Source organism: Mobula birostris, chromosome 23, assembly GCF_030028105.1.
Source record: "Mobula birostris isolate sMobBir1 chromosome 23, sMobBir1.hap1, whole genome shotgun sequence".
Classification (NCBI taxonomy): Eukaryota; Metazoa; Chordata; class Chondrichthyes; order Myliobatiformes; family Myliobatidae; genus Mobula; species Mobula birostris.
Window position 1 is genome coordinate 29,439,636 of NC_092392.1, and position 18,431 is coordinate 29,458,066.

The window sequence follows — 18,431 nt, forward strand, 5'->3', positions numbered from 1 at the left end:
ATCTGTGGAATTTATTGGCACAGATGGCTCTCAAGGCCAAGTCATTGGATATATTTAAAGTGGAGGTTGTTAGATTCTTCTTGATTAGACAGTGTGTCAAAGGTTACAGGGAGAAGGCAGGAGAATGGGGTTGAGAGGGAAAATAAATAAATCAGCCATGAGGGAATGATGGAGCAGATTCAGTGGGCTAAATGGTTAATTGGTCACATGGGTATAATTGGGCGGCGTGGACTCGTTGGACAAGGCGGGCTTGATACTGCTGTATCTAAAAATAAACAGAGAGGTAGAGAAGTGGCGGGGGCATAATTATATAAGAAATAGTTTTAATCAGTGTTAGTGCAAAGTGGATGACAGTGGAAACCCATCTCACTGAAGTGGGATACAGTCATGGCATTTACTCATTGGTAAGAATAGAATTAGATACGGTTGAATGAATTGAAAGAACCTTTAGATCCCACACCACCAGGTTCAGGGATAGTTATTACCCCTCAACCATCCTGAACCAGCAAGGATAACTTCACTTGCCTCAACACTGAACTGATTCCACAACCTATAGACTCTTTGGAGAACTCTACAACTCAGTGTTATTTACTTAGTATTTGTGTGATTTGTCTTCTTTTGCACATTGATTGTTTATCAGTCATTGTTAGTTACAGTTTTTAATAAATTCTAGTGTATTTCTTTAATATTCTTTTGTGTATTTCTTCTTGCAAGAAAACAAATCTCAAGTTCGTATATGGTGACATATACATATTTTGGTACATTTCTTTTAACTTCGAATGTAAGAAAAAGCTTTAGGGGATCCAGATACAGAAATCTCAAAGGGGCATTGCGTTGTCTCAGAATGGAAAGGTACGGAATTCGTTTGTCAGCAATGAGCAGACTGCCTTTGCCTTGACCTTAGATTTTGGTCTCACTGGAGCAATCCTCCCTCTAGGACTTCCAGGAGAAAGCTGGTGGGATTCTCAGTGCATGTGGGCCAAAGGGTCTGTACTGTTGTGTGCTATATGTTGGAGGAAAGTATAAGAGAGATATCAGAGCAAGAATTTTCTATACACTGAGAGTGGTGGGTGCTGCCAAGGGTGTTGGTAGAGGCAGATACATTAGGGACATTTAAGATGCTCTTATATATTAGCACATAGACAAAAGAAAAATTGAGAGCTTTGTGGGTCCATTTCAGTTCCTGGGAAGCAATTCCATTAGTCACACTGTTTCCCGCTCTTACCTCCTTGTCCCCCATAACTTGTTCTCCCCCAAACATACCCAGCAAATGTTTAAAGATTAACCATCACCAAGGAGTAAATCACAGCAGCCAAGCTACCTACCAGCATATTGTGGCAGAGACTGGAGCTCCCTGTTGAAAACCACAGACAGAAGTCTGTACAGACAGCCCCTGGGGTCTCAGGAGCTACCACGTATCTCTAACCATTATGCCACCATGTTTCCCCGAAATTATTTTCAAAAGCTGTAGGTGTGCTAATCTGTGTTCCTGTGACCAGAAATTTGAAAGACTGAATATGTCAAATACTATAAAACAACGATTAGCTGTTTCAAATCTTTGATCATTATGATCTTAAAATGGCACCAAAGCTTTCATCATCATTATGTACCATGTCATATGTCGTGGGCGATCATGGTCTCTATGACCGTGATTGCTTTTGGCAAAATTTTCCACAGAAGTAGTTTGCCATTGCCTCCTTCTGGGCAGTGTCTTTACAAGACAGGTGACCCCAGCCATTAAATCAAAACTCTTCAGAGATTGTCTGCCCAGTGTCAGTGATCTCGTAACCAGGACTTATGATGTGCACCAGCTGCTCATAAGACTATCCACCACCTGCTCCCACAGCTTCACGTGACCCTGATCCAGGATGCGTGGGGGCATGCAGGTGCTACACCTTGCCCAAGGATGACCTGCAGGTTAGCGAGGAGGGAGCACTTTACACTCCTTTGGTAGAGACATATCTCCACCCTGCCATCCATAATCAAAGCTTAGATGAGGCCTCCGTCAGTCAGGGTCGACCATGGATCATCCTAGCTGTCTAATTATGCAAGCCAGGCCAGGTCAATATGAAGAGCAAGCTGCTGCCTGTTTATCAATTTGCCCCTCTTCACCCAAAGGAACGGCAGAGACTGATACAGTTTGACACCAGCAGCGTCGCAAGAGTTGCTAGTCAGTGTTGAACTCAACATAAAACTGCCTTAGGGACTCCAGCTCCAGATTTTTCCCTCAGCGTTTACTCCTGAAGCCTTCCCTGCGAGTGTGTATAGACGCAAGGCAGTGGAGGTTTGAAATCAGAGTTTTCCTTCTAGATAAGCTGCCAATCATGGCTGATAAAGCCCCATCTGCCCAAAGCAACTGGTTTTAAAGTGCCAGTAACCCGCCTTTGCCCCTTCTCCTGTTGGTAGAAACGGTTCTGCCTTTAAATTTTTAAAACCTTTAAATTAACCTTTAAATTAATATGAGTTTCGATTGGCCAGTCACCCCACTTAACCCAGTGGAGGAAGTCACTCCGTCTGTTTCCTGAAACGTGACATGCGATCCACAGAGGTATGTCTATCTCAGGTGGTGAGGAGGAACCCCATATCCAACACCACTGCATTGGAAATAATTGCACAACACACAAGTGGAAACTTGAGTAGCATTCAGTTAGCATTGAGAACACCGTGGGACAACTCGTGTCTTACAAACTCGATTGAGTTTTTTTTTTGCTGAGGGTGATTGATGAAGTTAGAGCTGTGGATGCTGTCTACATGGATTTTAGTAGGGTGTTTGACAAAGTCCCTCTTGGGAGGCTCATCCAGAAGATTAAGATGCATGGGGCCCATGGTGAATTGGCCATTTGGATTCAGAACTGGCTTACCCTTAGGTGACAGAGGGTAGTTGTCGAAGGGACGTTTTCTAGCTGGAGGTCCATCATTAGTGGTGTTCCATAGGAGTCTGTACTGGGACCTCTGCCGTTTCTGATGTTTCTAGATGGCCTGGATGAAAATGTAGCTGGGTGGATTAGTAAGTTTGCAGATGACATGAAGGTTGGTGTATTGTGGATAGCATAGAACTGGTAAAGAATACACTGTAATATGAATCAGTTGCAGATGTAGGCAGAGAAATGGCAGATGGAGTTTAACCCTGCCAAATGTGAAATTTTGCACCGTGGTAGATCAAATGTAAAGAGATAGTAACTGTTAACTGCAAGACCCTTAACAGTGTTGATGAGCAGAGGGACTTGGCATCTAAGCTTATAGTTACCTGAAAGTGGTGACACAGGTTGATAGGATGGTTAAGAAGGAATAGAGAGTGGTGACACAGGTTGATACGGTGGTTAAGAAGGAATAGAAAGTGGTGACACAGGTTGATAGGGCGGTTAAGAAGGAATATGGCCTGCTTGCCTTTATTAGTCGAGTCAGGAAGTTCTAGTGCAGCTTTATAAAACTTTTTAAAAGTTAGGCTGCATCTGGAGCATACACTTCTGGTCACCCCATTATAGGAAGGATGTTGAGGCTTTGGAGATGGTGCAGAAGCAGTGTACCAGGATGCTGCCTAGATTAGAGGGTATGTGCTATAATGAGAGGTTGGACAAACTCGGGTTGTTTTCTCTGGAGTGGCTGGGGGGAGATCTGGCCAAGGTTTATAAGATTGTGAGAGGCACACGTGGAGAAGACAAACAACTTTTTCTCAGGGTTAAAATGTCAAAAACCAGAAGCCATGCATTTAAGGTGAGAGGGAATAATGTCAAAGGAGATGTGAGGGCAGGTGTTTTACACAGCGAGTAGTGGGTGCCTGGTATGCAGTGCCTGGGGTAGTGGTAAAGGGATATACATCAGGGACTTCTAAGAGTTGTTTCAACAGGCAAAATGGAAGGATCTGGACATTGTGTAGGCAGAAGGGATTAGTTTAGTTAGCCATTTGAGTTACTAATTTAATTGGTTTGGCTCAACATTGTGGGCAAAGAGCCTGTTCCTGTACTGTGCTGTTCTATGTAACAATTCATATTCTCAATTGTATTTATTACTTGTTCATTATTATTATTTTTGTATTTGTGCAATTTGTTGTCTTTTGCACGTTGGTTACTCGTGCGTCTTTGTAGTTTCTCATTGATTCTATTGTGTTTCTTTGTATCCCCGCTGTTAACAGACAATTAAACAATTCCTTAGTACAATAAGATGGACTCTTGACCTCACAATCTCCCTCGTTATAATCTTGCACTTTATTGTCTACCTGCACTGCACTCTCTCTGTAGCTGTTGCACTTTATTCTGCATTCTGTTATTGTTTTACTGTGCTCTACCTCAATGCACTATGTAATGATCTGATCTGTATGGATGGCGTGCAAAACAAAATTTTTCGGTGTATGTATTGATAATAAACCAATTTATCTCTGTTATTCTCTCCGTGGAAATGAAGTATTGTGAACTTGAAGCTCTAACCTGTTAAATAACTGCTCTCAATGATTTCTCATTTAAATATCTTTGAAAATATACTTTTTTTTAAAATCCAGGTCACAAGTGGAAGCAGGGAATGTGGTCAAAGGAAGAGATAGACGTCTTAATGAGCAATATTGAAAACTACCTACAGGTGAGCTATTTAAGGTGATGGAGGCCTACAGGTACTACCTATAGCTGAGATGGTTAAGGTGATAAAGGCCTACAGGTACTACCTACAGGTGAGATGGTTAAGGTATGGAGGCCTACAGGTACTACCTGCAGATGAGATGGTTAAGGTGATGGAGGCCTACCGGTACTACCTGCAGCTGAGATAGTTAAGGTGATAAAGGCCTACAGGTACTACCTACAGGTGAGATGGTTAAGGTATGGAGGCCTGCAGGTACTACCTGCAGATGAGATGGTTAAGGTGATGGAGGCCTACAGGTACTACCTACAGGTGAGATGGTTAAGATGATGGACACACACACACACAAGAGACTGCAGGTGCTGGATTCTGGTGTTACAACCAATCTCTTGGGTCAGGCAGCATCTTGTGGGAGGAAAGGGCATGAGAGACACATGAGTACAGATCTTCAGTCCAGCTGCAAGGTTTCAACACCAAATGTCAACAATTCCGTCTGTTTTCACTGTTTCTACCCCCCCCCCCCAACAGATACTGCTCAGTTGTTGCCTTAGCTAAGGTTGCCAACTAAGACCATGGGTTTCATATTTTACAGAAGTTTATAAGACCATAAGACATAGGGGCAGAATTACACCATTCAGCCCATCTAGTCTGCTCTGCCATTCCATCATGGCTGCTTTATTATCCCTCTCTATACCTTTCACCAACCTTCTCCCTGTAACTTTTGACACCCCTACTAATCAAGAACCTCGATTTTTAAGTAAACCCGATGAATATTATGTAGGATGTGCAGCAGGGAAGTGAACTATCTGACCCAGAGCCCATGTCGCAGTTCATAGTCCCCTTGAGTCTCCTCCCCTCATTCCTGGGTTAAATCACTGGCACGGTTCTCTGATGCATTTCCCTTCACCTTGATGCTGCCGCAAGATCCTCTGCTCCACAGATGCCGCTTGACCTGCTGAGTTTCTCCAGGGGGTTAATTTTGCTTTCGATTGCAGCATCCGCCATCTTTTCCATCCCCATCATATCTGGTCCAACCTTCTCTAAAATACATACTGTACGTAGTCTACAGGCACACTACCCTGAAAACACCCCATTTGTCTGATCTTAGAAACTGAGCATGCTCACTAAGCCTGGTTAGTACTTGAATGGGAGATGGCCTGGGAATGCCAGGTGTCATAGGATGGAGTGATACAACAGCACAGTAGTTAATGTAACGCTTACAGCGTAAGAGTCCCAGGTTAAATTCCTGCCTCTGTCCATAAGGAGCTTGTACGTTCTCCCTGTGACTGTGTGGTTTTCCTCAGGGTCCCACGTTCCAAAGATGTGCAGTTTGGTAGGTTAATTGGCCACATAAGTACATCTGGACTGCACAGGCATGAAGAGTCCGTTACAGTGCTTTATCTCAAGATAAACAAAATCTACATTATTCACCTCAACAACTCCCTCTGGCAGCAAGTTCCATATTCCCACTGCACTCTCAGTGAAGAAAATCCTTCTGAATTTCCTATTGGATTTCTGAGCCCCTGGTTCTGCTAAGAAGTTCTCCCCACCAGAGGAGACTTTCTCTCAGTGTCCACTCTGTCAAATCCTTTCATAATATTCCCTCTCCACTCAACTGCTTTGTCCTGAGACTTCTGAATGGTCCATGAACTATTACCTTACTATTTTGCGTTCTTTTTGCAATATTTTTATTTTTATATATTATTGTAATTTATAATCATTTTTTAATATTGCACTGTAAAACAACAGATTTCACGAGTTGGGTCATTAATAATAAATTTCATTCCTTTCAGTCCAATTGGTCCAACCGCACCTCAATGTCCATTATTTTATGTATTTTATCATTTTATTATTTTTTTCATTTAGAGATACAGCACGATAACAGGTCCTTCTGGAAAACATCCCAGGAGTTAAAGCCCTTTAGGATTAAATCCAGAGCTATCCTCTAAAAGGACCATTAAGCCATCATCTTTACAGACTGTCTGGTCTTTGCTATGTAGGTTCTCACTGGACTTTTCTCTCTATTTCCTCCTCATTCTCCTCCAGTCCCCTCACTGAGCTACTCCTCACTGTTTCTTCCCTTCCTCTGTGCTGAAGAGCCAAGCACCATGAGTGATTTCACTGATCTTCACTGTCTTCGTTAAGTTGCTTGGCCTCTCTCACCATCTTCATCCCCAGTCGTCATCTTCTTTTGAAACAAGCTGATTGCAGCTTCAGACCCTCATTTGACTCTCACATTAGCTCCTGAACATTTTCTCCACCACTTAGTCCAGCTCTGTCACAACTTTTCCCTGGCCTTACTGGCTGCTGAAACACCCTTCGTGCCTGTGGGATTCCAATGATTTTAATCGAAGGTTCTTTCAGAAGTCAGGAAGGAGGCATAAAACTCATGGCTTCACAATTGTTTTATTAGGCACTAATGGAACAAAGAGAATTGAAAACGTAGAACTTCAAAACTCTAGTAGCTAAGAACAGAGAACAGAATGACTGAAGAAAAAGATGGCGGACCAACATGGTCGACCCTTCATTGGTGACACTGCTTCCTTGAGCACTTTTGCACCGTCCGTCACAAGCAGGACTTCGCGGTGGCCAAACATTTTAATTTCCATTTCCGTACCGACATGTCGGTCTCTGGCCTCCTCTTGGGCCAAGATGAGGCCACCCTCAGCATGGAGGAGCAACACTTTGTATTCCATCTGGGTAGCCTCCAACCTGATGGCATGAATATCAATTTCTCCTTCCAGTAACAAATTCCTGCCTTCCCCCCTCCCCCTCTGTTCCCCACTCTGACCTCTTACTACTTCTCAGCTTATTCCTTCCTCCTGGGTTCCCTCCTCCTCCTCTTTCTCCTATGGTCCACTCTCCTCTCTTAGCAGATTCTTGCTTCTCCAGTCCTTTACCTTTCCTGCTCACCTGGCTTCACCTATCACCTTCCAGCTAGCTTCTTTTCCCTCCCACCACCTTTTTATTCTAGCATCTTTCCCCTTCCTTCTCAGTCCTAAAGAAGGGCCTTAGCCCGAAACGTTGGCTGTTCCATAGATGCTTCCTGGTCTGCTGAGTTTCTCCAGTGTTTTGTGTGTGGGTTTGCAAATCTTCTTTCTGGACGCCCATATTCTTCCCTCAGTAAACCTCATCTAATCAATGCTACTGCCCATGTCTGTGTCCTCCCCCCCCTCTCTCTCTTTCTTTCCCTCTCTCTCCCCTCTCCTCTCCCCCCTCTCTCCCCCCTCTCTCCCCCCTCTCTCCCCCCTCTCTCCCCCCTCTCTCCCCCCTCTCTCCCCCTCTCTCCCCCTCTCTCCCCCTCTCTCCCCCCTCTCTCCCCCCTCTCTCCCCCCTCTCTCCCCCCTCTCTCCCCCTCTCTCCCCCCTCCCTCTCCTCTCCCCCTCTCCCCCTCTCCCCTTCCCCTTTTCCCCCTTCCCCCTTCCCCCTTCCCCCCTTCTCCCCTTCCCCCCTTCCTCCCTTCCCCCTGTCCCCCCTCTCCTCATCCTCTTCACCAACAGTACCCTGATAGGAGTTCACTACCTTGAGGCTTCCAGTTTAAAGCTTAAACACATTGGCTTCATTGGTCCTGCATCTCTAAACTCTTCTCTTCCAAATTCCTGAACATCATAGAATCCAGTAGTTTCCTGTACCTCTTCCACCCCACTGTTCTCCTTGAACATCCTTCCAATGTTAGAACCACACAGTGAATACACGATTGGCCCTGCACAGAAAGGTTGCCGATGTCTGACACATGAAGATCACTGCTTTTGAGCAATGCAGTGTTAAAGGTGGTGTGGTAGTGCGGTGGTTAACATAACACTTTACAGCACCAGTGATCGGGATTCAGTTTCCGCCACTGTCTGTAAAAAGTTTGTACGTTTTTCCCATGATCACAGGGGTTTCTTCCGTGCGCTCCGCTTTCCTCTGACGCCCCAAGGATGTACGGGTTAGGGTTAGTAATTCATAGACTATGCTGCCATGTTGGCACCAGAAGCATGACGATACTCGCAGGCTGCCCCCAGCACATCCTCAGAGTGTGTTGGTTGGTCATTAACGCAAGTGCCAATGTACGTGTGACAAATAAAGCTAATCTGTAATCTTTAATATCCTAAAACACTGTTCCTATTTTCCGTGCCTTTCCGTAGATTCATGGTCTAAGCGATGCTACAGAAGTCATATTTGAAATGTCTAAAGATGAAAGAAAAGATTTCTACCGAACGATTGCAAGGGGTCTTAACCGGCCATTGTTCGCAGTTTACAGAAGGGTGCTCCGAATGTATGACAACAGAAATCACGTGGGAAAGTAGGAAATGTATTCTCATAACATTTTAAAAATCTGAAAATAATCTTACATGATTAAATTGCTTAACCATGTTGAATTCTTCTTTTCAGGTACACACCACAAGAAATTGAAAAGCTCAAAGAGTATGTATTTTGTTATCTTTTATTATTCTAAGTCATTTAACATTTTTCATTTCAAATACATCTTTCATCTTCTCCATCTGTAACTTTGTTACTTTTATTGTGACTTTTTACTGCTATCGTAATTATGTGTTCTCTATGTGCTGTGTGTGACTGTTTGTACTATGATTTGCACCTTGGCCCCAGATTCATTTCCTTTTTCATTTGGCTGTATTCATGGCTATTCATGTGTGAGTAAATGACAATTAAACTTAAACTTGCTGTTAATGTACAATCAGACATTAGCATGAGATAATTTCTATCCCCTCCCCACCCCACCCTTGGCAGCACTCTGTCGGTAACTGACTTCCACTGGAGTAGGGTACCTGGGCTAGTAGTTCAGAACATTGATCAGACCAGACATGCCCAAATTAGAGTGGCCTGCTTAACTCTTAGACAACCGCACACTGATGGAAACTCCAATTTTCCACCCCCACACAGGCCTGAGGCTTTTTAAAATTACATGTAGAAGTCTCAGGTCTATGTGGTGGAAAATACCAGAGGAAAATACATTAGGGACATTTAATAGACTCTTAGATGTAGATGATAGGGTTATGTAGGAGGGAAGAGTTGGATTGATCTTGGAGCAGGTTAGAGTGTCGGCACAACATTAGACCAGAAGACACAGGAGCAGAATTAGGCCACTCAGCCCATCGAGTCCACTCTGCTATTCCATCATGGCTGATCCCAGTTCCCATTTAGCCGCAGACACCTGTCTTCTTGCCATATCCTTTCAATTCCTGACCGATCAGGAAACAATCAACTTCCGCCTTAAATACACGCACAGACTTGACCTCCACCGCAGTCTGTGGCAGAGCATTCCACAGATTTACCACTCTCTGGCTAAAAAAATCCTCCTTGCCTGCGTTCCAAAGGGTTGCCCCTCAATTTTGACACTGTGCCCTCTAGTTCTGGATACCCCCACCATAGGAAACATCCTCTCCACAGCCACCCTATCTAGTCCTTTCAACATTCAGTAGGTTTTGACGAGATCCTCACGCGTTCTCCTAAATGCCAGTGAGAAAGGACCCACACTATGCTGTTCTATCTGTAATAAATCAGTGCCATATCATGGGTTTCACACTGCTCAGATGGGTCATTACGTTGAGGTTTTCCTGAAGTTATAGGTTGTATGAGGCCAAAGAGAGAGGTGCCAAAACATGTGTTGAATACCTTTGGCATGACAGTGATGATGACGGTGTCTCTGTGTGTTAGTGTAAGCTCAGAAATAGTGTGGTGACATTAACAACCTGCAAAAAAGAGCTTTTAATATAATTCAATCCAGTGCATAGAATTGTGGTATTGCGCAATAAATTTTCAAGCCCTATGCATACAGAAATCAAAACAACTGCCAGCAGTTTATTGGAAATTTTTAACTTTGACTTTAATGTCTTATTTTCAGTGAATTATCCTTAAGATCTTCTTTTATTTTGCTGAATCTGACGGGGCCAGCATTTATTTCCCTGTAGTTGATGCCTGCGTGAGATGAAAATAAAAGTCAGTGGCATTAGAACAGGTCATAGGTCAATAGACTGATATTTCTGATTGTGTGATTAAGTATTGGTTCTTTTTAATCGACAGTTAAAGTGGTTCAACTTGGAAATGGGCCCTTCAGCCCAACTGGTTGAGGCTGACCAAGATTTCTAACCAAGTTAATCCCTGGTTTCTTCCCATCCATCCCAGTCTGCTGAGGGTCTCAGCCCGAAACTTCGACTGTTCATTTCTCTCCATAGACGCTGCCTGACCTGTTGTGTTCCTCCAGCATTTTGTGTGCGATGCTGTCAAATTCCAGCTTCTGCAGAATCTCTTGTGTTTAATTCTATACCTAGTTTCTGCCCCCTTCCTTCCCAGTCCCGATGAAGATTCTTGGCCCGAAACTTCGACTGTTCATTCCCCCTCCGTAGATGCTGCCTGACCTACTGAGTTCTTCCAGCATCTTGTGTGCGTTGCTCTGGATTTTCAGCATCTGCAGAATTTCTTGTGTTTATGATAAACTAATCCCATCTGCATTTGACCAAAATCACTCTGAGCCATGTACCTGTAAAGTACTTTTAAAAGTAGTTAATGTACTTGCCTCAACCACCTCCTCTGCAGTTCATTCCACGTAGTGACCATCCTCTGGGTGGAAAAAAAGAAGCCCTTCAGGTTCCTTTTAAATCTCTCCACCCGCACCTTGAAAGTGGAACTCTAAGGGGGTCCACTCAGCCCTCATTATTTCTGATTTGCTCCCTGTGGATTCACCATACTTGCAAGGTCAGCCCAAGGTCTTTTTAATAAAACAGGTCTGCCTATACACCTGTCACACAAGGGAACCAGTTGTTGTTCGTATAGGCACCACAATCACTTGTGACAAAAGGCACCCCACTGTGAGCCCTTTGCAGAGTTGCTCCTTGTGATTTCACTGCTTCTAAATCTATCCGGTCAGCTGAAATAATTTGTTAGCTAATATCATTTCTTCTATTTAAATTTGTAGTCTCTTTATTGATACACTTTCAGGTGTTGAGAACATTTGTTGGACAAACTTGAGATGTTTTCCCGCAGCATCAGAGGCTGAGCAGAGGCCTGAGAGGGGTTTGTAAGATAGGGAGGCATAGACAGACAGCCAGTATCTTTTTCCCAGTTCCAAACGTCTAATAGAAGGTGCATGCATTTATGGTGAGAGGGGGGAAAGGGCATGTCGTCGTCGCCTGGGGTGGTGGTGGAGGCAGATACGATACAGGTGTTTAAGAGGTTTCCAGAGAGGCACATGAGCATGCAGAGAATGAAGGATATGGACATTGTGTCGGCAGAAGGGATTCGTTTAGTTAGGTGGTAAAATACTAGTTTAATTGTGTTAGCATAACATTATGGGCTGAAGGAGCTGTTCCTGTGCTGTACTGTTCTGCGTCTGGGAGTGCTGGAGCCCTGTACCACACTGTCAGGTTATGGGTTGTGGCCAGCATTCGTGCCTTGTGTAGCCAAGATTAGATGGTCTGGTCACTGTCACATTGCTTTTCCTGGGACCTTGTCTGCACCAACTGGTCCGATGGTTTTCCTGTCCCACTGTGTAGAGTTATAAGGCCCTGAGATATAGGAACAGAATTAGCAACACTCACAACACGTTGGAGGAACTTAGCAGGTCGGGCAGCATACGTGGAAACGATGAGTCGACATTTCGGGCCGGAACCCTTCGTCAGAACAGAATTAGGCCATGTGGCACTATGAGTCTGCTCCGCCATTTCATCATGGCTGATCCGATTTTTCTCTCAGCCCCAGTCTCCTGCCTCGTCCCCATATCCCTTCATGTCCTGACTGATCTAGAATCTATCAATCTCTGCCTTAAATATACTTAAAGACTTGGCTTCCCCAAAGAGTTACGCAGATTCACCACTCTCTGGCTAAAGACATTCCTCACCATCTCTGTTCTAAAAAGACACCCCTCTATTCTGAGACTGTGTCCGATGATCTTAGACTCTCCCACTATTGGAAACATCCTGTCCACATCCACTCTATCAAGGCCTTTCACATTTTGATAGGTTTCAATGAGGTCACCTCTCATTCTTCTGAATTTTAGTGAATACAGGCCCAGAGCCATCAAACATCCTTCATATCACAAGCCTTTCAATCCTGGAATCATTTTTGTGAATCTCTTTTGAACCCTGTCCAGTTTTAGCAGATCCTTTCTAAGATAAGGGGCCCAAATCTCACAATACTCCACGTGAGACCTCACCAGTGCTTTATAAAGTCTCAAGATTACATCCTTGCTTCTATCTCCCATTATAATTTGTAGGCCACATCCTTACTACTGTTTGGGGATCTGTACATATCTCCCATCAGGGTCTTTTTACTCTTGTAGATCTATAGCTCTATCCACAGTGATTCAACACCTTCCGACCCTTTGTCACCTTTTTCAAATGATTTGATTTTATTTTTTACCAACAGAGCCACGCTGCCTCCTCTGCTTTCCTGTCTGTTCTTTCAATACAATGTGTATCCTTGGACATTAAACTCACAGCTATGATCTTCTTTTGGCCATGATTCAGTGATGCCTACATCATACCTGCCAATTTGCAACTATGCTACTATGCAACTTATTCCATATACTGTGCGCATTCAAATACAACCCCCTTCAGTCCTATATTAATCCTTTTCAATTTTGTCCGCATTTTACATTGCAACTCAACCTGTTGACTGCAATTTTGCCCTATCAACAGTCTGTCCACACTATACACTGCCTCTGTTTATAAACCAGCTACCGCACCTTCAGCACTATTATCCACCTTTCCTACAAAGACACTTGTATTAAAATATATGCAGCTCAGGACACTAGTTGCACCATGCTCAAACTTTTGATTCCTAACTTTGTCTGAGGTCTTACCAACATCTGCCTTCACAACCTCTCCACTAACTGTTCTGGCACTCTGGTTCCCATCCCCCTGCAACTCTAGTTTAAACCCCACCGTGCAGCATTAACAAACCTTCTCTCCAGGTCCCTTCTGTACAGGTCCCACCTTCCCTGGAAGAGATCCCAATGATTCAAAAATCGTGTGCCTTCCCTCCTACACCAACTCCTTAGCCACATATTAAACTGTATAACCTTCCTAGTTCTAGCCTCACTAGCACGTGGCATGTGTAGCAATCATGAGATCACAACTCTGGAGGTCCTGCCCTTTAACTTAGCTCCTAACTCCCTGAACTCCCTATGCAGAACCTCGTCACTCATACTACCCATGTCATTGGTACCTACATGGATCACAACTTCTGGCTGTTCACCATCTTAGTTAAGAATGCCAAGGACTCAGTCCAAGATATCCCAAACTCTGGCACCCAGGAGGCAACATACCATCAGGGAATCTCGTTCTCACCCACAGAACCTCCTGTCAGTTCCCCTAACTAATGAGTCTCCTATCACCCCAGCGTGCCTCTTCTCCCGCCCACTTCCCTTCTGAGTTACAGAGCCAGATTCAGTGCCAGAGACCTGACCACTGTGACATTCCTCTGTTAGATCATCTGCTCTCTGCGCACCCCCCCCCCCACCAACAGTATCCAAAATGGTATATCTGTCGTTGAGGGGATGGTCACAGGGGTACTCTGCACTGGCTCCTTATGCTCTTTCCCTTCTTGACAGTCACCCAGTCACCTGTGTCCTGCACCTTGGGTGTAACGACCTCTCTGTATGTCCTACCTATCACCCCCTCAGCCTCCCAAATGACTCCGAGTTCGTCCAGTTCCAGCTCCAATTCCTTAACGCAGATTGTTAGAAGCTGCAGCTGGATGCACTTCTTGCAGGTGTAGTCGTCTGGGACACTGGAGGTCTCCCTGCCTTCCCACATCCCGCAAGAGGAGCATTCCACTATCGTGTCTGGTATCTCTACTGTCCTCACAACAGGCTGGAGGAACTCAGCAGGTCGGGCAGCATCCGTGGAAAAGATCGGTTGACGTTTCGGGCCGGAACCCTTCGTCCGACCTGCTGAGTTCCTCCAGCCTGTTGTGAGTGTTGCTTTGACCCCAGCATCTGCAGATTATTTTGTGTTAACAATCTGTACTGTCCTAGCTGGCCAGACATAAAGAAAGGAAGTAAAAACAAAACTCAAACTTTTCTTTCCGTTTGCTTTCTCTGAAGCTTCTCTTTGCTGAAACCTCGAAGAGCTAAAGCCTCAAGATCACCACTCTCTGTCCACTCAGACAATGGTTGCTGCGCTTGCCCCTGCCTTCCTTTAGTTTGCTCTTGCCAATCAATCCCAAGTGCAGATTGGCTGCTGGTCAAAGCTCTTTTTCACTGTAGTGATCCACTGCTGCCTTTGTACTCAGGCAGTGGACCTGATTGAAGGCCCCTCCTCTCAAAATTTCCAATGTCCAGATTGGCAACCGGTCAAAGTTATAGAGCTCTGCAGCACAGAAACAGGCTCTTCAGCCCATCTAGTCTGTGCTGACCCAGACCTGGCTAGTCCCATCTATCTGTATCTGGACCATGGCTCTTCATGCCCCTGCCATGCTTGTACTTACCCACACTTCTCTTTAAGTGTTAAAATCGAACCCACGTTCACCATTTCTGCAGGCAGCTCGTTCTACACTCACACCATCCTCTGAGTGAAGATGTTTGTGATGCCAGGATGTCTGGAGTCCACACATATTGGGTCTTTACTGAGCAGAAAAATGAGGAAATGGACATTGTGTAGGCAGAAGGGACTAATTGAGTTGGACAATTATTGCTAATTTAATTGGTTCGGCACAACATTTTGAGCTGAAGTGCCTTTTGCTGTGCTGTACAGTTCTATGTTTTATTTTAGGATATGCTTATGTTTATTGGATGAATGTACTCAGTAGATAGGAGAGGTCCTTGACAATATCCATGTTTTTGTTACCTGGGGAGAATCCATTCTCCCTATCGCTCAACAAGTTGGTGTACTCTTTACACACAAAGAGCACTAATCATATAATTTAATTTCAACTCAACACCTAGACTCTTCACACTGAATTGAAAAGTTTAAAGTGTTTAAAACACTTGCGGTTTAAAATATTAATAGTCAATCTCACTAAATCACGTCGTCTTTTGTATTATAGTTCTCACAAGATGGTGCTGAAATGTCAATAATCAATTTGTTAAAGGGTTTTATAGTTATGTAATGTAATCTGTCAAAACAAATATATATCGAGAATGTATATATATTGAGAATGCTCTTTGCCGTACATTTAGGTTGCGATCCAGGCATGGAAATGACTGGGCAACGATTGGGGCGGCTCTGGGAAGGAGTGCTTCCTCTGTGAAAGACCGGTGCAGATTAATGAAAGACACATGTAACACTGGTAAAGTTACTTTGCAAGTGCAACTTTACTAAAGCATAAGGTTCTTGTCTTTGCTTTTGCATTACCAGTCTGCAGTATATTTTATGTCAATTTAAATTCTACTGAACATGGCCAGAAAGATTTCTGTTTTCTTCAGGCACCTAACCCCACACCCTCTTTTTAAAAGCTTAAAGCATACATGAGGACAATACATGTCCCTTACCATCCTCTCCATCATCAGATTTCTGAATGGTCCACCAACATTACCTCACCATTCTTTTATTTTCTCTTTTTATTTTTGTAATTTACAGATTTTTTTTTAATGTCTTGCAATGTACTGCTGCTCCAAAACAACAAATTTCACATCATAAACACGAGAGAGTCTACAGGTACTGGAAATCCGAAGCAGCACAAACAAAATGCTGGAGAAACTCAGCAGGTCAAGCAGCATCTATGGAGAGAAATGGACAGTCGACATTACAGGTCAAGATCCTTCACCTAGACTAGATGAAGGGTCTCAACCTGAAACATAGACTAGCTACTTCCCTCCACAGATGCAGTGAGATGAGGAATTGCTGCAGGCTTGTTCTTACAGAAACATGCAGTGAGATGAGAAACTACTGCAGGCTTGTTCTTACAGAAACGTGGCTCTGGGACAACATCCATGCATATACAGGCCAGAACAGTCAGGGACTTGGGCTATATATTTTTTTGTAACTGTATGTTTGTCTGCTATCAAAATTATATGTGCTGCATACTGTTGTGTGACAGTTGCCCCTTGGAAGGCTGTTTCATTTGGCTGTATTCATGTGTATGGTTGAATGACAAATGCAATGTTCGCATTCATTTCGAAAGGACTAGAATATAAAACCAAGGTTGTAATGCTGAGGCTTTATAAGGCATTGGTCAGGCAGCACCCGGAGTATTGTGAGTAGTTTAAGAAAATCTAAGAAAAGATGTGCTGGCTTTGCAGAGGGTCCAGATGAAGTTCACGAGAATAATCCCAGGAATGAAAGGTTTAATGTTGAAGAGTGATTGATGGCTCTTGGGCCTGTACTCACTGGAGCTTAGAAGAATGGGGGGGGGGGGGGGGGTGCGGAATCTCATCAAAACCTGTCGAATATTGAAAGGCAAACACGAGGAAATCTGCAGATGCTGGAAATTCATGCAACACACACAAAAAAATGCTGGTAAAGGGTATCTGCCTGAAACATCAACTGTACCTCTTCCTATAGATGCTGCCTGGCCTGCTGCATTCACCAGCTTTTTTTTGTGAATATTGAAAGGTCTGGATAGAGTGGTTATGGAGGGGATGTTTCCTATAGTGGGGGGTGAGGGTCTAGGACCAGAGGGCACATCCTCAGAATTGAGGAACGTCCACTTAGAACAGAGATGAAGAAAAATTTCTTTAGTCAGAAGATAGTGAATGGGTGGAATTCATTGTCATAGACGGCTGTGCAGACCATGTCATAGGGTATATTTAAAGCAGAGGTTGATATGTTCTTGATTAATCAGGGCATCAAAGGTTACGGGCAAAAGCAGAAAAATGTGGTTGAGAGGAATAATAAATCATCCATGGGGGAGCAGACTCGACGGGCTGAATGGCATAACTCTACTCTAATGGAAAATTAAATGCTGATTTCCTTCACTGTTTTGTGCGTGGTTACCAATGATCGGTGTTGAAAGATCACAGCCTCCTGGTATACTTTCTGCTTCCAAAGGCACCTTGTCGACAAGCTGATAGACAGAGCCAAAAACACACAACACCTGCACAATACCATGGAGCTGAGAGTTACTATCTGTCAAACCAGACATCACACTTTTGTCGTTTCCATGGTAAATCCTCACTGACATTTACCCCACTGTTCTCTCCTCATAACAGCTTGCAAACCGAGCCTGGACATTTTGGGCTTCATCATCATCGTTATTTGCAGAGTCATATGGCATGAGCGATCCTGGTCTTTCCACAGCCACAATTGCTCTTGGCAAATGTTTCTACAGAAGTGGTTTGCCATTGCCTTCTTCTGGGCAGTGCCTTTACAAGATAAGTGACCCCAGCCATTATCAATACTCTTCAGAGAATGTCTACCTGGCGTTAGTGGTCGCATAACCAGGACTTGTGATCTGCACCAGCTGCTCATACGACCATCCACCACCTGCTCCTGTGGCTTGACGTGACCCTGATCGAGAGGGGTGTGGCTAGGCAGGTGCTGCACCTTGCCCAAGGATGACCTGCTGTGCACGACCCTATGTGCGCATGTGCCAGTCGTGCACGCAGCCAGTTACAGTTGCTCCCTTTAGTTTCTTACTTTTTAAACTTTTTAACTTAGGTTATTCGTTGTATTTTTTTCTCACGGTAACACGTTGAAGCTGCACCCTCTCTAACATGCTGGTGGAGAGAGTTTTATTTGCTTTTCAGCGCTGGAGTTAGTTACATTTGGACACGTCTCATTAGCGTGGCAGCAGGATGGCCACATTGTGTATTCCAGGGACCAATTGATTGCGCTCATGCCGGCCGGTTTAGTGAACAGAGCAGCGGACATCCCGGCTGAAATCTGGAGGAAAACACACAGAGGATGCAGAGGGGGATCAAAAAGGCGAGGGAAGGGGACCAGGTCGAGACAACAGAGGCTTATGGAGAAGAGAAGTTATAAGCC

At 44.3% G+C, this 18,431-nt stretch overlaps 1 protein-coding gene across 6 annotated transcripts in view; it reads left to right on the forward strand.

The window, feature by feature from the left end:
• Positions 1-18,431, forward strand: part of dmtf1 (cyclin D binding myb-like transcription factor 1) — a 109,894-nt gene that overhangs the window by 60,076 nt on the left and 31,387 nt on the right. For all 6 annotated transcript variants that reach the window (XM_072241742.1, XM_072241748.1, XM_072241747.1 and 3 more), the window contains 4 exons: positions 4,496-4,572; positions 8,694-8,851; positions 8,941-8,973; positions 15,686-15,795. In XM_072241742.1, the coding sequence (XP_072097843.1) occupies positions 4,496-4,572; positions 8,694-8,851; positions 8,941-8,973; positions 15,686-15,795 (378 nt within the window). The remainder of the gene's footprint in view (positions 1-4,495; positions 4,573-8,693; positions 8,852-8,940; positions 8,974-15,685; positions 15,796-18,431) is intronic.